Here is a 25,367-nt window from a genome sequence, read left to right on the forward strand (position 1 = left end):
TTCCCTCTTCCGTAGTTAACAGATAAAAAAAGCCTTTAGTGTAAAGTTAATTGTTTTTCATTAGTAAGTTTACAGCTGGTCGTAATTTACAGGCCATGAGACAGAAAGCGAACACAGTCAATTAACACTACTCCACGTGGTAGTGATAACATGCGAAAGGCTTCTAGATAACGAAACTACACTGCAAATAGTAATACACGATAATATAATATCCTTTAGTAAATAAATGCCACGCTGATACAATGATTATAAAATCAGTGTTTCTTCTAATATGCACATCTTATGTAGTAATTTTGATTAATGTAGATAAACATCACAGGTTTTATGCTCCACAACTTAAAAAATCTAATACACAAAAGTCTTAATATACCACAATAAACATCAGTTTAAATACAACACAATACACATCAGTCTTAATACACCACAATACACATCAGTCTTAATACACCACAATACACATCAGTCTGAATACACCACAGTCTAAATACACCACAATACACATCAGTCTTAATACACCACAATACACATCAGTCTTAATACACCACAATACGCATCAGTCTGAATACACCACAGTCTAAATACACCACAATACACATCAGTCTTAATAAACCACAATACACATCAGTCTAAATACACCACAATACACATCTGTCTAAATACACCAAAACACACATCAGTCTAGATACACCAAAACACACATCAGTCTAGATACACCACAATACACATCAGTCTAAATACATCACAATACGCATCAGTCTGAATACACCACAGTCTAAATACACCACAATACACATCAGTCTAAATACACCACAATACACATCTGTCTAAATACACCAAAACACACATCAGTCTAGATACACCACAATACACATCAGTCTAAATACATCACAATACACATCTGTCTAAATACACCACAATACACATCTGTCTAAATACACCACAATACACATCAGTCTAAATACATCACAATACACATCAATCTGAATACACCACAATACACATCTGTCTAAATACACCAAAACACACATCAGTCTAGATACACCACAATACACATCAGTCGAAATACACCACAATAGACATCAGTCTTAATACACCACAATACACATTAGTCTAAATAGACAACAACACACATCAGTTTAAATACACCAAAACACACATCTGTCTAAATACACCACAATACACATCAGTCTAAATACGCCACAATACACATCAGTCTAAATACATCACAATACACATCAGTCTTAATACACCACAATACACATCTGTCTAAATACACCACAATACACATCAGTCTAAATACACCACAATATACTTTAGTCTGATGGCGGTCTCATTTGTAGTACAAGAAACCAAGGGTCTTAAAATAACACAGATAATATTGCATTCATAGACCTATGAATGAAATAAGTGAGTAAGTATTGATATCACAAATGTTTCATTTTCACATGTATAGATGGGAAAGCCACAAGACTATAATAAAAAATACCACTACAGTGTCCTACAGCATTTAAGCACATATTCGATATGAAAGAATTAGCGAGAATAAAACGAAAAGGAGAAATGCATTTGTTTGTTATGTTTTGACAGATCATGCTGCAAGATTTCAACGCCAAAAATGCCCAGTTTCGTATTCTACCTCAGTACAAAGTCAAATCGGAGGGCGAAGTGGTAGGAACTGCTTACATTACACTTCCTGATCAAATATACGGTAGAACGATGATGTCGTCTTAATTTACAATTAATATCTAACAATAAACTCATAAGTAACATTTTAAGAGTGTGCATAAGTAATTCTTCAAAAAGCAGTACAGATGGAATTCACCTAAAATGTTATGCTTTTTTACATATTTTTTACATGCAGACTAAAGTTAATTTATCCTGCTTAGTGATAAGTGTTTTTTCTTTCTACCAGGTTCAAATTTATGACCAGATTGTGTTTGAGAGTATAAAGTCTCCGGGACACTTCTTTCACGCCAGTGCCGCTTATCAGATTGACCATTTTACATACGGGTATGTATTTTATTTCCCCACAAATTACTCCTTAGATCGAAACCTTTATATCAGAAAATTATATACTAATTCACCTTAAGTATCTACATGGTAAACCATTTCGTGTACAGTAAACCGAGATGCGTGATGTAAAATGTTTCATTCTGTCTGTCTCCTAGGTCAGAGGTCAACCTTGGCGTGGAGCGGTCTGGGTTTACTTTGGTTCGATTCCATAAAGGGATAGCAGAACACGACCCATACGTTAGGGTAAGTACTGCTCTTCTCATAATCTATATGGAAAGTGAAAGTATCACCAAACGGTCAAAACGAGATAATAAACTTGCAAACAAGAGACCAGGGAAATATCTTTAAAGATCACCTTTAATAAATCTTATATCAATTGGTTTGTAAGAAGATGTATTCAATTCCTTATAATCTATATATTTAAAGCAGATGGTTTTGTTTGAGTGCACCTGCTTGTCGCTGGTGCTTAAAAAAACATAATTCGAGTCTTAACACATCTATATTTACCCACTTGCTTTATCAGGGCGGATCGGTGATTCGATTGTTCCACAAGGAGTTAGAGGCCTACCTTGTAGCTGAGGGTCTGTTTGACGAAGAAGTTACAGAGGATGGTAGGTAACATTCCGGAATTAACAAATCGGGGATAAGAAACTGATTGAGAACGTTTTTATGGTAGTCATGTAATTTCAACATTTCATTTGACAATAAAATCGACAAACATGACATCGTGCCATTATACATGTATTTCTATTCAATTAATGAAATTTCGATTTTATATATGTATACATATATATAGATTAATTTCTTCTTGTGTTTAGTTCACTTCAGAATCCGAGTAATGGACCAACACAAGCCTCGCACCCTATCACCGCCCACTTCCGGTAACACATTTTGGCAGATAGAGGCAGAAAGTGGCATCCTGAACGGTAGGTCTACTCAGTAACATAAGTAGTCCTTTATGCCAATAACAGCTGAGATGATGCGTTTTAACTATGTCTAGCCAAATCTAATGTTAACCTGTGATATTTAATTATGTATGCCATGTACCTAGTGCATGAAATTCATTCAGGTTTATGCTTCAAAAAAAAAACATCTTTGTTGAAAAATAATCCATAGCCGTTTTCTCCTTGTTTGTTTGTTTCGTTCATTCCTTCTGTAGAAATGTGATCTGTAAATGACATGATAAAAATGTACGCCGAAGTAGAATAACTACAATGAATAAAATTTGAGATAGAACTTCGCTATTATCTTATAAAGGATTATAGTATTAAGAGCTTCACAAACTATAAACTACAACAACTAACTGAAGCAGTCTTTGTATCTATAATGGATCCGACTGTTATTATTATCAGGATCAAGTCATGTTCACTTTTATTGAATTTTTTAATCTTGCCGCTATTTAGATATATTACCTCAGCATTGAATCGGTTACAATGATCAAAGCAGTTTCCATGGAAAGTTAAGACTACCTCATAAAGATTGTTGTACATTATTATACTATGTTCTCCTATCAGGATTGATCAGCCACTGTTATGAGAAAACATGCAATTATGTGTGTAATACATAGCGTTTTACAGAAATGTTCATCAGACGTCTATATCAGGAAATTGACATATCATTTGATTGATTTCCTGTCTTCAGTTCTGACTTTCTATATTTTTTGGTTATGAACATAAAAGTTTGTATCTTTTTTTTATAAAAATTTCAATTCTTTACCTTTTGTCTTTCGTTGATATTTTTCGTCCTCATCAAATTTTGTTTTAAACGCAATAATTTTACATCATACACGGAGTTATGTCCTCAATGAAGGCGAAAAAATTATTCTTGTTCACAAACACTATTATACTTCCGCTAAAACAATAACCACGAATAACTAATCACAGAACAGATAAAAACATCTCTATTGCGAGGACGACAAACCCCTCAAACAAGTTAAACAGACGTTCTTTATGCTCAACCTCAAATTGATAAGTCTTTCCCAGTAGTTTTTATGTACTAGACTCAACACAACAGAATACTGCTACGCAATTCCTGAGTTGCAATGCCAAATACAAAGATCCATGATGTTTTTTTCTTTAGAAGTCTGTTAAATATTCTATTTCTTATCTACTCCGAATCCCGGATTATGTAAACGGCATCTGACGATTTAATGTAAAAAATCTAAATCGACTTCAAATGCATTCTGCTGCACGCGCTTCTTTATCCTTTGTGGCATCTTTATTTTATTGATTTGTTATGGTATCGGCTAAGTTGAGTTATTGTGTTGTTATTTGCTTTGAGTTTTCAATTTGCTCTTTAAATATATAGTAAACGTCCATTTGTATTTGTTTTGTGATGAATTTTGTGAATGCACACTTAACTTAAATGCAGGCGATATGGTACGCTAGGCTGTTTACACTGTGCAATACTACAGTTGTATAATGCAATTTAATTGATATCTGGCCATACTGTGTTGATATGTATTAAAAGGTATTGTTAAATTGTGTGTCGTTTTTACGTGGTGTGGTGAAGCTGTGATTATTTGTGCACAAACAACTTCGTTTGTGTTCAATGCTGTAACCTTTACTACGTGTATACCATTTGAGACGTGAAGACACCTAGCGGCAGATTTTGGAATTACTGCTTTCATTCATGAAATATCTCAAATGTGACTCAGAAAGATGCGTGTCCATCGCTGTAGTAGCAAGCAGAAAACTTTGGGTTATGAAATCTTAGATAAAATCTTTTTGAGATATTTGTTATTTAAATCAACATTTCGGTATATATTTACAACGCAAATTTTTCACTGTTTTCGTACTTTTTTCAATAGGAGCAAACTGACAACGTTAAGGGTCGACAAGAACAATGTTAAGTCAATGATAAAGGATACAATATTTGTCTTTTAATTTTGACACAAAATTAACACCATATAGGCAGATATTGCAACCACCGATGTATGTAATTTGGCGACAATGACAGGATCAATCTTTAATTTCAAAACTTCAAAATATTGTGCGTAATAATCGAGTTTACCAGCTAAATATGAAGTATGATATCAAAACGAGTTTCGAGTTACTTATGTTACACTGACTTTACGTGTTTTCTTCCGATATCTATGAACAAAATCCTTGAAGTGGTACCGGTGCTTTCGGCGAGTTTCCCGTATAGGGAGCAATACCACATGAGACAAGCTGGAATAATGAGAGAAAAAAGTTTGTGATAAACGCATAAATGTAATTATGGGATAATTCGTTGGACAATCAATACATAAGATATTGAAATCTAGGTTTTTGTACATGTACCTTGATTTGCTGTTCATGTCCATTTCCATGTTAGTAAAATCTAATGGGAAATATATCATATAATCCAATTTGACTGTTGACCTTTACAATAAAAGTTTTTTTATGTTTTAACAAATGCGTCTGAACATTTAAGGAAAGAAATTAATAGTTATTTACTGTATCTATTTAAGTAATGAAAGAAACTCTTACTTAAGTGAAGCATAAACACAAACTCAAGTGTGGTCTTCATCTTACAGAAGACACGAGCCATGTTCACAGTCACGTTTCTACTAAAGAAGTCAGAGAAATCCCAGGCTTCTATCGGCCTGAATGATATGAGTCTTTTAGTTATTAAGAAAAAATCATTTGCCCAGGCAGATCATCAAACATGGTAGCCTTCAAATGCTCAAAATCAGCGCTCTGGAACTTTTGGTTACATTATCTGAATATCAAAACAGCAAAAACACTGGCGTAAGATAATGAACTCCGCCACCCATCTCTATGCATTATGAATCCTATACAACAATTGTTACACATGACCTCGGGACTTTCATCATGTTAATCAGATAATATTTTACATTCCCGTTATCATTTTAATGCTTTTGTGCGGTTTTAGGAATTTTTATTCTCGTTACTTTAACCCTTCCCCTTTCAGATAACTTTTTCACATTTAGTTATTTAATAATGTTCTCCAGTAAAGCTCATATACATTTAAAGCAATTTTTCTGATTTTGGAAACTGTGCGCTGATATTCACGACAAGTTCTACTCTAGCTCTTTGATGTTTGACGACAACAACAAATCTTTATTACACTTAATCTTTTGATTATTTCTTAAGTATTTAGTTGAAATAGTTTGACCAATTTTTGAAGCGTGACGAGCCCGGTCGAAATGAAATTGGAATGAAAAAAAGTGAAGCCCTAAAAGAGGAATGCATAAAGAGAAGCTTGTCTTTTATTTCTTTCCAAATTTTTATAACGTTTGCTTCTACATGTATAGCGACTTCTAACTTTCTGTCTCGCCCTTACCAGAACTGAATGGGTGTCATACAAATCACATTGTTCAAACAATATGTTTTACATTTCATTTTCAGTGACGTTGTATATATAGCTAGTTGAAGAAGTTTGCAGTTTTGATTCTATGGTGGAACTTAACATAGTTTTTAAATAGAATATCACCAAAATGTTTGTGAAAGTAAATTTTTCTGTTTACCTAAATTGTTGTGATGTTAAGCGTTACCAGTGTTGTATTCACATTATGACCAAAAGTGTGACTTCGAAAAAAGACAAAATATACTATCTCCATGTTATAGGAAAACTTGATAAGGGTATACAACTTTTCCACCTAGTCATTCATAGATTACTTTAATTATTTTTATCGCCAACATCGCCATGGTTTAAGCAGGTGTCAGTGGATTAATGATATCTAATTTTTATATGATAATTAATTGATTCATATTCAATATATTTAGCTACATGTACATAACTGGCAATTTTACCCTTAAATCTTACATATTTTTTTAAATTTTAATTGATGTTTGAACTTTTAATTTTTGTGTAACATTCAGAGTCTATCGAATATTCCATAAATCACAGTATTTCTGTCGTTTGTGTTCTCAGTACTTCCTTTCTTACTTTCTAGGCGATATCTTGCGATGGGAACAACAGGTTCGACTGCGTCACATGACCACCAGGAAATACCTGTGTATTGACGCTACCAAGGAAATATCGTTGACGGACGAGAGTGAGGATCCGCGAACAGTTTTTCGCCTGTACTCTGTCATTAGTGTAAGTGCCCCGTATCTTTGTCACGGGACAGTATCAGCTATATTAGATGGAATCTCTATTGGTTTTATCGGTAGAAGTAGGGTCTGTTAGTAGCGTGGGTTTCCTCAAATTTATTGTTTTATTGCTTTACGAAGTTCACGCGCGCATTGTTTAAAGGCAAGTTAATGGAGAAACGATCGATAACATCTAACATTCACATGTGTTTTCACAACGAATGTAAGCATTGTTGTTTTATTGACTAATTTAAACCTCATCAATATAATGCCTGCTTCCCAGCGTCCCTTTTTACTTGAATTGTTGCAGATAGTATATATATATATACTTTCACGAGCCTTAGGAATGTATGTTATCCCTCGTGTTTGTATTTATGGAGACGGAAGGCTATTTTTATCGGTCAAACAAACTGAATTTTTAAAATTTTAAGTCAAGTTTCCAGATATGGTTCACATCATACACCATAGACAAACTAAAGAACTTCCATGATGTAGTTTAAATTGATAGATATTTTCAGTGCTGTTTATACATCTACACGAGGCTGACTTTTCTGTGTTTCACTTTCTCTCTGTGAGATTCTGTCTACGTAATCCTATTGCGATCGGTGTGTGATATATTATTTTACACCGTCCCTACACACGGATGTCATCGATTAAAACCATGTCGTCTACATCTAAGATGATAACCAGCCCTTCTGTTTGGTCTGAAAAATATTTCATCATAAACATTCATCAGTCCTTGATAACGTCATTCTGTTTATTTAATCAAAATTCATATATCAAAACCTCATTTTCCGAACGAGAATTACGAAAATGATAACCGAATTTGCGCTCCGAATATATTTGAGAATTTAATAATGTTTCATAAATACAGCTAGCACATCAAAAACTGACAAAACCAGAGATAGAATATTGATGTATGATTAGTCACGAGAAGTCGCGAAATGGCATTACATTCCTAACGACCATAGATATGCATAGTAGGTGAGCGACCTTAAGGTTGTACGAAGTCGTCAATACTGTCTTTCGGACGTTTCATATGGTGGTTATTACCTCTAAAATAAATTAGATCTAATAAAATTGGAGTCCCAGCAATCGTTGTCTCTGATGAATGACAAATATGTGAAATATTTTCCAACAGGAAAGAGATGAGATACGATTCGAGAGTTACTGCCGTATTGAACACGTGTTGACAGGATTTTGGCTTCACGCACTGAAAGGTAATTGTCCATTTAATGGCAGAAGTACGGTATAAATTAGCAAGCGGCCAACTCATGGCTGCGTCAGTATATATTCTAACTTTTAGTTTGCCCATTTGAAAACTGTCTACATCTTATCTAAATTCAGAGTAAGTAAGTGGAAAACCTATCAATTAATGTTTAAATACACTTTTGGTTAATACAAGCTAACATATATCATCTCCACTAAAGTATCTACTAAAACACAAATCACCAATTTGCTGAACTTTAACCCTCCAGTGTGTTTATGATTGACCTTCTAGTCATATTTAATCTTACGTTTTATTCAGATGAAGACTACATTCGGAAAAAGTTCCGCAACATGGATAGTAGTGAAGATCAGAGTTTGCGGGGACTGCGGTGGGACTCTGCACAAGTCAGACAGGTTCGTCCACAGAACCTACATTCAAACGTCTTAAATCTTGTTTTGAATAAGAAATTTGTTCCTTGATAAAAAAAAGTCAAATATATTAATCAAAACCTTACCAAAAAAAAAATCCCCAGTCTGCTACTCTCGATTTGATAGGCAAGTCACGAAAAGGAATTGAAGGTGCTTTATGTTGTTACGCGTATCAATTATTGTGCAGTTAAAACGGAAAGCTGACTCCGACATTTTGGCGACTAGGACGGCCGTATCATAAGCTGATTGACATTTGCACGCCTATTTTAAAATATAGTTATTATGTTTGTTAATACAGCTCATCTTGAAGGAAATTACATAAAAATTTTCGTTAAGTCATGAAATAGCCGTAACGTGAAACTTGCCAGGTGCGAGGCACACTGAGTGACTCCGACAAATGATTGATGTAATGTACAACGGAAAGATTAATCAGGATATTGACAAATTCATTTTAAAGTATGAGCAATAAATCTGATGTCCACGGCAGTCTATCGCGGGGGAGTTATGTCAAATAAATATGACGATACGCTGTCATGGGACCGGTTATTTCAGCTACTTACAGAAAATTTGTCTAGGCACGTAATGCACGGAAACCACGGGCTCCGATATCGATTGGGATGTCAATCAGAATGTGTTGTGTTTTGTAGTTAGGGGTTTATTGATGTCATGATGAAGAGAGAAAGGAGACGCACCAATGTGTGCCGGGAAAATTAACTATTAACAAAAAGAAATCTACAATGTAATCACTAGTTGTTGTTGTAAACATTAAATCTCAATATCTTTGTTATTGTAGCAAATAATTCGACAACAAAGATAACCACGTGATTGATATAGATATAAGAAATATACTAATTTTGATAAGTGAATGGAGAGTACGTCACCACTGCGCCATACTATGTCACATGATCGGTAAAATCAAACATTTCCAATATGAAATCTCAGAAAAGACATTTTACATTGTCAGTTACATAAGTGTCATGACATCATCTGTACAGGTAGCGGCAAGTGGTGAGAGTCAGTACGATGATGCGTTCACCATACAGTTTGTGGAACAGATCCATCAGGACGAGTTTAATTACATAAGTGGAATGGTTCCATTTCTCCTAAATCTCATCAAGGACGTGAGTACAGAACTTTGTCGACGGATGTCCTGGTACTGTTTAGTGTCAAGGTTTCTGTAATATACTTAACAATGGTATACACAGCCCGGAGTTGTTTTACTGTCCTTAACCGGTATCAGTTAATGTGTGGTTCTCACCTTACACCTGTTTTGGACACCTGTTGTCTTTCCTCATATTTCTACAATAATGCCGTTATTTTGATCAAGTTTCTCTTAATTAGTACTGGGTAAATAAGAAAAGTATAAGTTGCACGACAGACTCCAACTTTCTATGTGATAGTATATTTGTCCTGTATAATATCGCTGCCTTGTTTATCACACAAAATCAAATTATTCTTGATCCAATAAAAGTAAATTGTTTTCGATTTTTTAGAGAGAAGAGAGACAATTCCTAAATGCCAAAAAGACGCATGTTGCATTAACAGTAAGTGTGCGGATGGTGGATATATAGAAATCCACAAATATGTAACGTCTTTTCGTATCCGCATGGTAACATCCGTCCCGGTAGTGAGTTAATTTGATCTACAAACCATTTTACATAGCTTTATCAATGGATGCAAAGTTTTTGCAACGATAATATTTGTTGTACAACTTCAAACCCATTTGTATTGAAATCAAAGAATTCAACGTCGATCATAACGTTAACTTATCAAATAAATTGAGAACAAAACTGAGGAGCACATATGACAGCAGTAGATTTATAATGATAAACCACTCCTTTGATATCTCTCCACATATCTATCGTGATTCTGCTTTTACTTACAGGCAATGGAGGGCATACGGAAATTCATGATGGTGAAAAACCTTCCTAGTAAAAACAGACAAAAATTGATGAGAAATTTGCGAGTAAGTACAAGGATAAGACATAGATTATTTATATATAAATATTTTGTGCCAACAGGAAACCCGTTAATACATCAGAAGTGTTTTAACGGATATCAATATTCTACACGCTAGGTCGATTAATATTTGAGATCATTATAGAATTCTTGTAGTATTGATTTTGCTGAAGTCACCGATTTCTCAATCTTATTATTGGTGTATTCACGTAATCCCGACGTAGATCACACAACCCTCTCAAAATTGAAATAATTTAAATTGTTTATTTTTCGACAATGTTGATAATGCCAAACAAAGAATTCTCACTTTTTGGCAAAAAACAATAAATAAATTAATTAACAAACGAAATAAGAAAATAAATTAACTTAAATATGTTTATTACTAAGTATTGATTGGTTATGAGATAGTTACATTCGCCTGTAGATAGCAATCTTTTGCTGACATGTGCATTCTAGGTGATTGATTTGCTGGTGAAGATCCTTAAATGCCCTTTAGACGGTACGGCTGACGAACAGAACATGATACAAGTGTTCAAGGAGGCTTACGAGATTCTCTATACTTACATGATAGGCAAAAGCAGGAAAAACGCACTCTATTTCGCCAAATATATCGAGTTCTTCCAAACACAATTTACACAAAAGGTAAACTCGGGGCAAAAGGAATCAATCATTGGTTTAATCTACATCAGATGTAAAGTTGTGTACCTCGTGTAAAGATCAGTATACAAAGCATCTATGTACACTATCACTATTATTTCAAGAACAAGGATATCGATATTTTTAGTTTTTGGGTAAATAACGTTTTTGTTTTTGTTTCTAAATATTCCTATGTTAATGCACACAGTATATAATAGGGATAAAGTAATTGTATATTTTGTAAAAATGTCTCAGCAATATTGACGATCATTACAAGCCATAATGATAACCTCTACCTAATATGAACATTCACTAAAGGGCAGTATATACTACTTTTACAAACTCATTGTAATTTTTTACCACTTTTGACTGACACACCAGGGTGGTATAGGGTTAAACGTTGCCCAAATGATCGTGGAACTAATCCGTGACAAGAGGAAGATCGTGGATAGGATCACACACGAACAAATCAACGAATTCGTCGGTCTTCTTCAGAAAACACAGGTGATAACTTGACCTATTCAAAAACTGACATTAGACAATTAGACTTGCAATGATTAACGAGTCAAATTGATCAGAATATTACCTACATGTAACGCAGATATATCAATATCGTATTTTAAGTCGTTTTCCTTGTTAATATAGCAAGTGTCAGAATAAAGCGATATACAGCACATATATTTCAAACAGATGCGTAAAAATTTGACCAATATTAATTTTACGTATACGTATCCTTCATTCAATACAGAATTACCGCTTTCTCGATCTGATGCACGTGCTCTGCGTATGTGATGACGTAGCTATTCCAAACAACCAATCATACATTGTACAGCGCTGGATGCAGGAAGAACAGGTGGGTCACGTGACTAATCAATAATTTGACAAAATTTTTAATCCGTTTTTCTCTTTTAATAAGAAATCAGTAAAAGAGAGATGTACGGCTCCGAAGTGATTCAACACTTTTATTATGTTCCTTTTGAGAAACGCTAAGTTAAGGTAGAGAGGAGTAAGCAATAAAGCAATTTGTTAGATGAGCTTAAAGTAGACATAATTTGTACTTTTGTCGAATGACCTCTGAGTAGAAATATTACATAAACTCTATTTTAACTGATGTTTAAACTGTTTATGTTGATAGAACATTCTGAAATGTATGGATATTATTTGGTACATTCTCACTTTATGGAGACAATCTGTAGTATGTAGTATGATATGAAACATACAATTTTATTTGTTAAATGTGTTAATGACTTCAGGGAAGAGGGATTTATCTGACCGCTCGTGGACAGGACATCAACAGGCAGCCAAACATTCTTTACATTACAACCAATGGAGGGAAAACATGGGACTCGCTCCACACATTCGTCGACGTAAGTATCTGTATGATAAAGAATGGGGTTATTTTGTCTATTGTTTAACCTACATACATATAATACTGTGATTGAACATTGTGATTGAAGATTGAATATTTCTTAATATAAAATATGATAGTGAAACAGAAAGCGGACAATAAAGAAATGGCAAAACAAGAAACACCATTCCATGTTACCTTTATATGTAAACATTTTCATGTGTCATTTTCACTTTAGCCAAAAGCTGAGGATTACGACAAAGACAAACACGATTTCCTCATTCATCAACTTGACCTTTACAAAGCTCTCTGTCATGTGAGTATACACCTATTTATATACAAACGTCGTGTATGACATCTGACTGCCTCGATCGACACTTCTTTCTGATACCGTAAACTTAGTTATGATCACGAAAATTTGCAATTACAATAAATTTCATTAATTTGCGTCAATTTGCGAAATATTAACCAATCATTTCCATCAATATCAAGTTGGCTCCTGCCAATTTTTGCAGATTGAATGTTACCGCCAACACCGCGAAAGCTAAACCCGCACGGTAGTTGTTTACAGTAAAGAAATCTGATGTCATAAGATAAAGAAAATTTAGGATTGGGCATCTAGTTAAGATAACTATTGCAATTTATTTATATAATTCCATTTGAACACAAGTATGTAGGGAATAATTTCGTATTAGTCTCGAAATACAAAGTATTATTTACCATATTACCGAACTTCAGAATATTATTAACCATATTATTGAACCACAGAGTATCATAACCATATTACAACACGATTCATGTTTAAGTCCTTCTATACATTGGACATGCACCTTCAGCATCACCTATGCGTATTCTGTGTATTTTTTCATCGTGTTTGAAATGACATACGCTCATGATATAATACATACTACAAAGAAAGTTGTCTGGCATATGAATACTTGATAGATCATGAATATACTCTATATATGACTGTTATGGACTGTACATGTAATTTGATTGAAATGTATATTGGTGAGTTCAGGGTAGGAACGACTACTCCATCAACATGATCACCAAGGAATTACGGTACTTAACGTGGGAGGAAACCTTCCTGTCCCTGAGGTCAGATATCCTTCCAGACGCCATCCGGGCAAAATACTGCGATCTCACCACAAGTATGACACATACTTAAACAGTGTTTCTTTATAAGCTAATATTTTAATGTTTAGTTATGGTTGTAACAAAAGACATACCATTGAATAACACCTTTCAGTAGATTTAGATGCAATGTAAAGCCAAATACTTAAGCAAACAACATCATGCAGCTGTTTCGTAATTCTAGGACACGTCTGTTATACTCGGGGCCTAAATTTTGAAATGCAAGGATTTATGTATAACTGACATCACGCTGAAGAACTTTTAAGTATTTAATATTTTTGATGGAACATTAAGCATTTTCTTCATTGTCATCAGAAACAACTTTTTGGCCAAATAAAGTGTTAATGAATTATATACTTGTGGTTATGGTGGTAAATGTCCATTATGTTTATCTTCCAGGTCTGTTCGTTGATGTGGGAAATAACTACTCTGTATTGGACCATCCTAACATATGTTTTGTGTACGAGTACGTGGGCTCTAAGGATGAAGAAAAGAGTCAAGGAGACTTTGTATGTTTAGATTTAATAAAGCATTTGTTGTCATAGCAAGAGTAAACGGTTGAAACCATGACATTACCACAGTAATGTGATTAAACGGATATTGCAAAAGTCAGCATTGCTTTGGCAACGAGATTGAGCAAAATTTTCTAAAACGTGTTAATGCAATGGCAACGAGATTGGGTAAAATTTCGTTGAAAAATGCTGTTTATATTGAATATCATTAGAACAAATTATGCTCCGAACATGTGAAATGATAAAATGATGCTGGAAATTTATTATAACTTTTTTCAGTCTTTTATCTGAACTAGTATTAAGGTTTTTTTATAGCTTAAACTTTCTTTGATGTACTCGCAAGGAAGGAAAGACTCCATTTTCATTATTTCATTTTTGGTAGAACTCTATACACCATTTATATTGTCAAAAACGCATGTAACGGATTTTCACCTAAGAAATGGACAAATGATTGACACCTTAGAAGGAGAGGAGCTGTCAGGGTGTGAAAGTGGAAAAGATAGCAATCATACCAAAATAAGACAATATATCAAAATTATGTACTTGTCAAATATTTAACACGTAGTGGTTTCATGAAAGAGGGAACAATTTAAGACACCCTAAATTATGAATGTTATCACGAGCTGCCTTCTAAAAGGTATGCAGTATATCAAAGTGATTTTTTGCGAGTTTTAAGCCTAATAAATATATTTTTCTATAGATATAGACAAAATATTTCTATGGATTGGTTATATTCATGTGGAAAATGAAACAAATGACGTAAAGTCAAATTTGATTCTTAATCTAATTAAACAGGTAGTCAAAGAATTGGTTGCTATTTTTCCTGTTCTGAGGGACTGGATTGCAGAATTCCTACAGGAAAACAAATGCATGTTTGCTGACGATATTGGTCACAACATGCTTATTGAACAGGTATGTACAGCAAGTATGATATCACCCATTTAATGATTGTAAAAACCATTGTACAGTTCTACAAAGTTGACATATACCAATAATGACGTTTATTTTCTGAACATCGATATCATAGAAAAAAAATGTCGAAATTTTAAGTAATAGTAAATCTACGTGTTTTCCTGGAAAGTGAGTATCGGCATAGTATCTCGAGTAATAGTACAGTTTGCGATACAGAAGTACATTGTGCGACATATCTCATGTTACGTTGTGTATGAAGGTACTCCGACTGCTCTACCACTTGGTGAAGTTCGGGTATTACCTGGATGCGGAGGATGTGGAACAGCTTCTTCCTCCAATGTTGAATCTACTGGACGGACGACATGATTTTCCGTTCCAGAAAGACAGAGAAAAAGGTAGATAATTTACTCGTTCGACATATATATCATTTTGATGAATGCTTTTTTCAAGATTTATGAAATGTGTATGTTAGGAATAATAATAATAATAAAAACTAACATAATCAAATCACAATAAATAATTCAATAATGCCTATAAAAAATATCAAGGAAATAGCGTGTTCGCCTTTGCAAGTTACCAACGATTCATCCAATAAAGTTCTGTGTAATAACAGGATTTTCAAAAGATGCCATGAAGTTAGTCCATCAGTTCCAAACGATAGAACGATTCTTACCTACTCCAGAAACAGAAGCAATCGTCAATGCCAAATTTCAGTAAGTGACCACACTTCTCTAAACGTCAGTATATAACATTTGAATATAGCGTTTTATAAACGGTGTTGTTTGATATAAATTATATCCATCCCACAACATTGTTTGTAGTGCGTAATTGGTGATTATGGTTTTTATTGTTCTATATATTAGACTGCATTAAAACTAATATGTATCTTCTATCATACCGTTAAGTATTTATCATGTTCTAGGGTACTGGAAGTACTGGATCTCCTTCTCCTCTACCAAAGAAATTCGAGACTACAGGTTTGTGTTGTGATATTGACAACAGGATATGATATTTTGAATCATCTGCTTGATGATTTAAATATTCTACAGAAACTCGACATGTTACTTTACATTTGCATCTACCCGCGTCTCACTACGTAATGTAGGGTTTCCTGGATATATATTCAGTGTAGGGAATAATTGAAGGCATCAGAAAAAACCTTACATCGCCCTGCATTCGTTCACGAGATGTGACTTTTGAATCGTGCCTTTTTTATATATAAATTGTTTGCTGCTGTTAAATGTCTATATAATCCTTGTGGCTTATCTTCAAATCCCGTATATTTCTTTGCAGATTCAGTTAAGCATATAGTCTTACAAAATATTTTTCGTTTTGCAGAGTTTCGTGTCGAAGTTTAAAGTAGCAGAGAAATGTTGTGGTCAGAAAAAATCACAAAATGTGTTGGTGTCTATGTTGTTTGACGATTTCGATCCTCACGACCAAAGCAAGTAAGTTAGGTTCACTACCAGTGCACTGTATTTGTCAAGATTTTGATTTCCCTCAATTGCTTCCGGGGCTTCAAAATGTATGCCCTTGGTATCACTGACGAGACCTAGAAGGACGAAACAGCAGTATGGTGCAGTTAAATTTATTACTTAGCTATTCTCTATCTGATTATAAACTTACATTACAAGTGTCTTTTGCACAGTACATCAAGATTGCTACGCTTTCGATTCCCTTTGATTCATGTTTAAAATAAATTATATATTATTGGAAAGAAGTGAAAACAGTGACTATAAAATTGTTGATGTAGATTGTTAACTCATCGTGGAAAAAAGTTAAGAAAAGGTAAAATTCCTTCGGAAAAGCAAATTCGGCTGTTTTATTTATGGTGTTGGGTACTATTTTTATTAGGTTACTGTGTGTGACAGAAGGTATACTTCATTTTTGTTAGGAAAGCACTTAAATGTCAGAAAAGGATTATAAAAGAACTGCGAGAAATGTTCAACAAAGCGGCTATATTTGACGTGGAAACTCTAACCCGGGTGCTGACGGTAAGAAGTTAAGTTAGTCACGTGGTCACAATCTTAAGTTGTAACTGAGCCAGAACATTGGTTAAATTATCTTTAATATAAATGATGACGAAAACTAATATTGTTATCACAAACGGTCTGAAACCTTGTCGGAGTCGCTTACCGTATTTGTATTGGAAGCAAGCTCCACCGTATGCTAATTTACACACGCAACGAATACTTTGAGTTATATCTGCTCCGTACAAAACCGATATTTGATACATTTTCAGGATTTATCAAGATATAAATACAACAAGATGATAACAAAATCTTTAAGCATTCTCAACAAGGTGTACTCGTCAAAGGATAACGTGTTTCGACTGTCCAAAAAAGCCCAGGTAAGTAAATGTAGAATACTTCCATTCATCTCAATTAACATCGTGCACGTTCGTTACATGTAGCGTAACACGTGTTGGTTTTACCACTTTGGGTAACCCTTTTAAACATATCTGTAGGCCTGGTTGGTTAAAAGTATTGACTGTGAAACTGCAATCGGACATTTGCAGTGCGTATACACTGTAGTCATATGATTCCTGAAGATGTACAGTAATAATATGTGATCGTCACTGGGTTTATAAATGATGTGTGGTTGTACTGTGAGTGGATTTGCAGTGAACACATCATTGGAAGTGTTCAGTGTGTTTTGAAATATCGCCTCGAGTAAGCGGAATTTAATGATTTGTATACAATTCCAATTAATTTATTTTGTCGAAAAATAAAACATCCAGAGACTTAAAAGTTACGACAACTTCATGGCTGAATGGCAAACGTGAAATTTATGACATCAGAAATGAATAACCCTTAACCTAACACATGTACTTTCTATTGGAGATAAGTTGATCGTCTTCGATGTGATATCTTTGCCATTTTGTTAATCATTGCACATTTTGTTATAAAACACTGAAATCGGGAAATGTTTATCTCTTGACGGGGTACAGGCTTGTGTCTGTGCCAAATGTCCATCTGATTGTATATGAGGAAATCTTAGTCAGCGATTCTCATTCACGTATAAAAAACTTGCTCTGAATTCACAAAAAGGGACATGTACGTATTTCATCTTTAAATTCAAACATTAAAACGTTTATTTCCACCATATTGCTGAGAACATTTGTTCCATTTTGTTAATCATTGCACATTTTCCATAGAAGATGACAGACTTGTTTATTATATAACAGTTGAGAAACAATCATCTTTCACTAAAATTATTTTCCAAAGATCCTATTGACCCAAGATTCGGCGAGAGTCCATCGGGAAGTGTTGAAGAGTATGCCAATCCTCAGAAGGCTTGCTAAGGCCAAACTTGATGAGCAGCAGAAAAAATTGATGGAAACGATATTGGACGACCTTGGCGAGTATGTAATCAAGCAAAACACGAACAGTTACTTGTAGAACGCAACATTAAGGGGTAGTATCTCCATTACTAATTATGAATTGCGAGAAATTCCATTAGAGCGACACAAACGATTCTTGTCCCTTGATGATTTTGCGAGCGACACAATTAGTATAATTTCAAAGGTACGTAATTGTTTGAAATTCCATTTCAGATTCTGCCACCTCCCTATGACTCCAGACGAACCTCATCCAATGAATCAAAACATCTTGATAAGTAACGGTAAAAATAGTTACAATCATCCTTTCATTTCAAAAGTCTGCACTGTAGAATGATAATATGATATTATACATATTCACTGTAGGTATGCCTTTAGGCTCCTCTATATTTAGAACGTTCCTTAATATTCTAATTACCTTCAATTCTTAATCGTTTGAAAGATTCTACCACTTTAAACAAAATACCGATATGTTAACAAAATTTTAAATGCAAGCACAAATTTGATGAAACTAGGGCAAACTATGAACAATAGAAAGAATACATGGAGAACTCTGAAAAGGTACGATGATACATGTCTATGGTTTGTAGATTTTATCATATACACTTGCTATTTACAGGTATCTTGACCATTTTATTTGACATCCTTACCCAGGATATTGACACGAAACTGATGGTAAAATTCTCAATTGAATCTATAGTAATCATATTTAATTCAATTAAAGATTCATCTAAGCTTTTTTTGTATAAAAATGATATATATTCGATAACTCATAAATACATAAATTTGTCTCTGTCTGTAAATGTATACATCATAGCGCATTTTCAGTGTTAAAATAATTTCAAATATAGACCAAGCTACAAAATCATATCTGTACTTACTTTTGTGTAAATTGATAACAGTTTGTAACGTACAGTAAGAATGTCGATTATCATTATGTAAATGTATATATTAGGAACTATACCGGGGGATGAAGGACGTGTTCAAGAAAACGTTTCACTTGGTAAAGCTTCTCGCGCGAGAGAATGACCGTGTCCAGTTCCATTTGTTTGACCGTCTTGACGTGCTATTGGATGTACGAGTCGTGGAATCAGATCTCGCCATAGCTTTGAAGGAGGTGCGTTGTAAATAAACAGGACTAGGATTTTTCGGTAGAATTGGCTGTTCATCTTTTCATATATATTTATTGAAAATCTGCACTGTTAAAAGCAATTTTGAATCATATATGCATCTATTATCAAGTATGATTCTCGAATTGATTGGTTATGATTTCTGTGATTTTAAGGTTTTTATGGGTAACCAGAATACCTGTCTAAAAATCAGCCCTCGACAGATTCAAAAGATTGTATCACGTGCTGCAGAGTTACAGGAGCGCGCGCCTGAGTTTCTAGACCTTCTAGGGATGATAGTGAAAGTCGTGGGGACAGACCTGACGCTCAAACGTAACCAGGCATACGTTATGAAGTACATCATGCAGAACTACAAAAAGGTCGCCTATGTTCTAGATTTTAGTAGGGAGGAGAGGTATGTTAAAATCGAGAGTGAAAGTCAATTTTCTATATCGCCATAACTTCAAAACAAATGCAATGGAGAATTATGACGTCATTACCAATTTCCAAATGATCACATGTGGATAACGGTATAAAATCGATAAGAATTTTATGTTTCGAAATGAAAGCCTAACAAAGGCATGATGCACTTCCCATGAACCATATATAACTTGAACGAGTGCAGAGCAATTGTATCAACATTACGGTTTATGAAATAACGTTAGTCTAGTCTTTTATGGGGTTGATATTATTACAGGGACATGCTAAATCATACTGAAGTGGTTAAGAGGAAATTAACAAGAAAGAAATCCACAGCCATCATCCCTCTCTATGTCTGTTCTATATGTTGTGTTGCACAACGGAAGTATAAAATGGCAACATCACTAATATAAAGTGGTCAGGGATAAACTAGAGTGACATAGATATCCGTGTTGTAGCACTTTCATCTATCAAAGTGTTTGGTGATTCTGGTATTTCTCGATTGCTAATTGATGTAGCCACTAAAGGGAATATTTACATTGCAGTAGAGCGGCGCGATTAATTGAACCTGTATCATTAGGTTCTAACATATGACAAATTGGTTAGTGCAGTAATTAGATGCGATGTAAATAATCGTAATTAAGCTTTGTATCGATAAAACGATGCATTATATAAAAAATGAGAAAGGTTGGCACATGGATATTTTGAAAACTGGTATCACCTCTTAATTCAAATATTTTGAATCGTTGTTTGCTTCGTCGGTTGTGATTGGTCACAATATGTGTGTGTAATACTTTCTTAAAGGAAAGTGTTAATTGAAGGTAGTAAACATATTTTTTTTTTATTTCAGTCAAAATCAGTTTTTGTTTAAAAATATTTGATTGAAGAATTCATCACTGTTACACATACATACACATTTGGGATGTGAATATAAAGACCGGACTGGAAAAATATCTAAAACTAAAAACCTTAACCTCACTTTACTTTCTTTATACACAGCACGATAATTTGATGGAAGTACACTCCTTTGAAAATTATATAGGAAGGTATTATAAATGGAAATGATTATTGAATATTGATGGAACACGACGATATCAAATTAATTATACGAGTATGTGTAAAAAATACGTGGAACACATCTTTTCGTCTGTAATAAGCAGAAATATTGTCTTAAAAAGATACATTTGTACAAATGTTATAATCTTAATCGGCAGAGAGAAGATCCTGACCACCCCTAACAGGATATGTACCCTGCGTTATTACCTTTGTTTGTTGGATCTTCTCGCAATTTGTGCTGAGGTATGTTACGTCATATCAAAACTTTTTCTAAGCTGATTTGACAAAGATGAAAAAAAATCCTTGAACTCTACAATCGCTACTGGATGGGTTTACAAAAATAGCCCTTTTCGTCTTATATTCGTTTACGTGGACTGTCAATGATAGTTTAAGACCAAATAATGTAATAAACCAAACATAGGTGTAGTTGAAAATTTATGTACATAAGTATTGATGTTTTCGTTTATTCATTAAATCATTATCTTTCCTCCTCCAGTCTCCTCAGTTAAGTGAATACGATATTGTTCGATAACTGAACTGACGCTCATTTACTTATTGTGGACTAGAATGTCCCAAAAAAAAAAACATTGTAACAACTGTACTGCCGATGTTTTTTGATGACGAGCTTTCTATTTCTGGATGTATATGACCTTGTTTTTCACTTGGGTAAACCAAGTGCAAAGATCGCATGAATGTTTTCAGTTGCATTTTATTCGGATTCGCAAGTGTGATATACTTTAAATCATCGTAAACGTAATATGCAAAACATATTTATTCGTTTGTGAAAACAAAGAAAATCGATTGTTCATCTAAAATGTTTTTTGTGTAGGGTGAAAACATGTTTATCGAGTCTCTGTGCCAGACCATTCTGCCCATGGACGACCTTTTGTGGGTCCTCAACAACCCAAAGGTGGACGGTACGTGCAAGAAACCCTTCATACGCTGTCTACACCACATCTACATGAAGAGCAATAACACCATGGTGGACACTGGATCTGGTGAAATGTCTCACAACGAGTAAGTAGGCGTGGCCCATATCGATCATTAACAGTGACTGGAGAATATTATAATAATAGCTATCAGTTGCTACATTATTTTGAAATGTCCACTTGTATGATGTTAATGTTTTCATCTATTTTGAAATGTCCACTTCTATGATGACAATGTTTTCATCTCTCTTGAAATGTCCACTTGTATGATGACAATGTTTTCATCTCTCTTGAAATGTCCACTTGTATGATGACAATGTTTACATCTGTGTGAATTCCTGATATGTGTTACTTTTGTTACAAAGCATTTCTGTTTGTTACAACTGATCGAAACTTTTTTCATAAAATACATAACGGTTACAAACATAAGTTATCGATCCGTCGATCTGTTTAAAATAATAGAAATAATAACAAACGGTTTATAACGTTTTCGTAAGTGACATTTAAATATTCACTGCAATGAAATCAATCGCTTTTGTCGTTTTTGCTAGTGAACAACAACACTTATCATAGTAATGCTAATTTACACCAATAACAAAAGATAGAAAGATTACAAATCTGATGAAAAAAGAGAGAATTGAATGTATAAAGAGATGTATTTTAACAGCGTTTCCAAATACACCTCACGAGTGTGGGTGTTTTTGATGGTATCTTCCCTCGAATTGCGCATTTGTGAAAGATATCAAAATGGTAGTCGCATTCGTGAAATATGTTTATTATTGCAGACAGTGTCGGATACCATCTGAAATAAGCATCTCAATACAACTTAACTCTGCGTTAGAAAAGCCGTATTTTACGAAATATGTTTCGAACAAGTCATCATTAATCACAGAAAGGCATGTCTAATGACGACAACATCAACACATTTAATTTATCTTAATATTCTGCGCCTTTTTTCTTTTTTCTTTTTTTTCCCATTTCAACCTGGAGTTTTGACATCACTTGATAGCTTCTCTTTAAGTCATAACATTTTGTCATTGCACATGCAATTGCTCGTTATGAAATTTTGGACACCGTGTAGAAAAAACTATAGCTGATGACGCAGATATTTAACCTCACCAAATATTTGCACAATGTGTGTTTGTGGTTTTACCATTTCTATGTCAATTTCATGTCTATCTGGTTCTATACATGTTTTTGATTACACCTGTATCTTGGCTAAAAACTATTGGCATATTCAAATGCCTTGCATACTAAGTATTTCTTTTCTACGTCTGTTTTCTGTTTAAAGTGAACATGTGATATGTTGAGACTTTCCTATCTCTGTTATTTCTTACTATTTCCTAACCGTTTCTGTTGCAGATTATTTTTCAGAGAACGATGTAGTACCTTAATGTTTCAGCGGTAAAGTGTGTTTGATCTCTTGTGTGTAGTCATTATGTATACGTGACGTCATTAACCCTTTCGTCCCCAGATTTCCTCCAACAATGTGTAGAGATAATACTACGATTGCCTGATGTTGTTTTTGTTTTTTGTCACTAGTAACTTAGACTACAGCAAATGACATTGAAATGAAATATATTTTGAGTAACTTATTAATCCTGTATAATGACTTATCGACTTTTCTAAAAACATCTCCTTGAAAAGAAAATCTTTTTTTACAAACATACTAAAGTTTGTATTTATCAATTGCGATTAGGCTCGAGAAAGAATGTACTGTATTTTTTTTATTGTTTGTAAATACGCGATGTTTATTTGCTTCCCGAAATTTGATGTGAACTTGGTTTAAATTTAAAGAGATAAGTAGGTAATCTAGATGTAATATTACTTAATAAAGTTGTGTTCCTAAAGTAAATAAACATTAATTTTCTCTGGAACGATTGTTCGCTTTGTCGATCACACCAAAGCAGCGCTACCTCCATTTCCTGGTATAACATGGTTTCTGTTCTAACTTTATATGTAAGGAAAGAAATGTAATATTTTCAATTTATGAGCATAAGTTAATAAATTTGGTATTAATTCAAACCATTTTGTTTTGAAAGATTATTCCATTACCTAATACAAGAGAACCTTAGATTAATAACAATAGACCCCAGAATGTTATGTGGCATGTTATGTTGGTTCAATGTTTTGATGCAAATACATTCTGCTGCATTTGTGTCGTTGTCTGTGCAGCAGTGTTTGAAGTCTTTATTGTTATTTAGTTACAAACTGGAATTACAGTCGAGTTGTATAACGTGTAAACGATTGAGTGGAATGTAGTCATATATGCTATTTCAAAATAATACAAATACATCACTTAAATGTAAATAAGCGAAACTGAAATGTTGATACTGAGATTTGCTTTTCAACATGTTCTGTGATACAAAATATGTGAAAATTAATCAATTTAGTGTGCACATCAGAAATCGAGCCTTTGGAAAAAACATGAGAACATGATAAATCATGCTGTATATTGACAAAATACAATCGAAAATATTGTTTACAAGAGATTTGAAATAATGTGTAGGTCACGAGGTGTTCGAGATATGTAGAGGGGAAATGACATCTTGAGTTAAACAGTCATACCTTAAAATTGTTTGGTGTCTAAGTGATAGTAATTCATGATACGGTTACATAAGGACTTTGGTAGAGGATATATTACTATTATTTTTACTTTTTACAGAGACCTGTGGGAGTATTTGTCAAACTTGTCGATTGACATGAACCGGCTAACCGATAGCATCAAAGAAGACCCAGACAAAATCGCAATTCATCTCAAAACTGCTCCGGAGAAAAGGTAAATCAAAACTGATGTCTCCTTAAAATAAGTAAACAAGATATATATCAACATCAGCAATGTTCTACCCAAAACGATTTTGTTTCTATGAAAATATATCAAATTTAATTCATTATTTGAGTATTCTTTATCCAGTTTATACATTTGCATTGCAAGGTGCTATTCACTGGTGTCCTTTGTACGGGTATCGATGATAGTGTATTTACATACAGAGCGAAGTTTCATTTTTTACCTATTACTTTCGTCGGAGAGCGATTTCACATCCTTAATTAATTGTAAAAGAAAATATAATGGAGGCTGCCAATACGATCTTAATTTTACATCTTATATCATCCTTCACATTACAGTGGGTCGGCTAGCGCCACTGATTTCGAATCTTCAGCATACGGGAGTGTTTTGTACTTCCTAGAGGCCGTACTGCCGTTCCTCGAGACGTTTTATAGAGATTTTTACTATCCAGACCAGACAACGTTCGGGAACGAGGTGGACGAGACGGACCATATGGCAAAAGCTGTTGTAGTAAGCGTTAACATCGATGAT

The 25,367-nt window shown here is 34.1% G+C and overlaps 1 protein-coding gene across 1 annotated transcript in view; it reads left to right on the top strand.

The window, feature by feature from the left end:
* LOC132546492 (inositol 1,4,5-trisphosphate receptor type 1-like) overlaps positions 1 to 25,367 on the top strand; it is a 66,219-nt gene that overhangs the window by 15,656 nt on the left and 25,196 nt on the right. The window contains exons 6-39 of the mRNA XM_060210210.1: positions 1,588 to 1,668; positions 1,913 to 2,010; positions 2,169 to 2,256; positions 2,537 to 2,624; positions 2,832 to 2,939; positions 6,914 to 7,059; positions 8,194 to 8,272; positions 8,581 to 8,675; positions 9,686 to 9,811; positions 10,184 to 10,234; positions 10,576 to 10,656; positions 11,106 to 11,291; positions 11,667 to 11,789; positions 12,034 to 12,138; positions 12,539 to 12,652; positions 12,872 to 12,949; positions 13,655 to 13,787; positions 14,170 to 14,279; positions 15,078 to 15,194; positions 15,454 to 15,589; positions 15,808 to 15,907; positions 16,117 to 16,171; positions 16,533 to 16,642; positions 17,089 to 17,188; positions 17,437 to 17,544; positions 18,422 to 18,558; positions 18,751 to 18,818; positions 19,154 to 19,209; positions 19,490 to 19,651; positions 19,820 to 20,058; positions 21,278 to 21,362; positions 21,949 to 22,136; positions 24,714 to 24,827; positions 25,175 to 25,346. Of these exons, the coding sequence (XP_060066193.1) occupies positions 1,588 to 1,668; positions 1,913 to 2,010; positions 2,169 to 2,256; positions 2,537 to 2,624; positions 2,832 to 2,939; positions 6,914 to 7,059; positions 8,194 to 8,272; positions 8,581 to 8,675; positions 9,686 to 9,811; positions 10,184 to 10,234; positions 10,576 to 10,656; positions 11,106 to 11,291; positions 11,667 to 11,789; positions 12,034 to 12,138; positions 12,539 to 12,652; positions 12,872 to 12,949; positions 13,655 to 13,787; positions 14,170 to 14,279; positions 15,078 to 15,194; positions 15,454 to 15,589; positions 15,808 to 15,907; positions 16,117 to 16,171; positions 16,533 to 16,642; positions 17,089 to 17,188; positions 17,437 to 17,544; positions 18,422 to 18,558; positions 18,751 to 18,818; positions 19,154 to 19,209; positions 19,490 to 19,651; positions 19,820 to 20,058; positions 21,278 to 21,362; positions 21,949 to 22,136; positions 24,714 to 24,827; positions 25,175 to 25,346 (3,837 nt within the window). The remainder of the gene's footprint in view (positions 1 to 1,587; positions 1,669 to 1,912; positions 2,011 to 2,168; positions 2,257 to 2,536; positions 2,625 to 2,831; positions 2,940 to 6,913; positions 7,060 to 8,193; positions 8,273 to 8,580; positions 8,676 to 9,685; positions 9,812 to 10,183; positions 10,235 to 10,575; positions 10,657 to 11,105; positions 11,292 to 11,666; positions 11,790 to 12,033; positions 12,139 to 12,538; positions 12,653 to 12,871; positions 12,950 to 13,654; positions 13,788 to 14,169; positions 14,280 to 15,077; positions 15,195 to 15,453; positions 15,590 to 15,807; positions 15,908 to 16,116; positions 16,172 to 16,532; positions 16,643 to 17,088; positions 17,189 to 17,436; positions 17,545 to 18,421; positions 18,559 to 18,750; positions 18,819 to 19,153; positions 19,210 to 19,489; positions 19,652 to 19,819; positions 20,059 to 21,277; positions 21,363 to 21,948; positions 22,137 to 24,713; positions 24,828 to 25,174; positions 25,347 to 25,367) is intronic.

Source organism: Ylistrum balloti, unplaced genomic scaffold, assembly GCF_031769215.1.
Source record: "Ylistrum balloti isolate Yb309-2 unplaced genomic scaffold, AGI_CSIRO_Ybal_v1 Utg369892, whole genome shotgun sequence".
NCBI classification, from domain to species: Eukaryota; Metazoa; Mollusca; class Bivalvia; order Pectinida; family Pectinidae; genus Ylistrum; species Ylistrum balloti.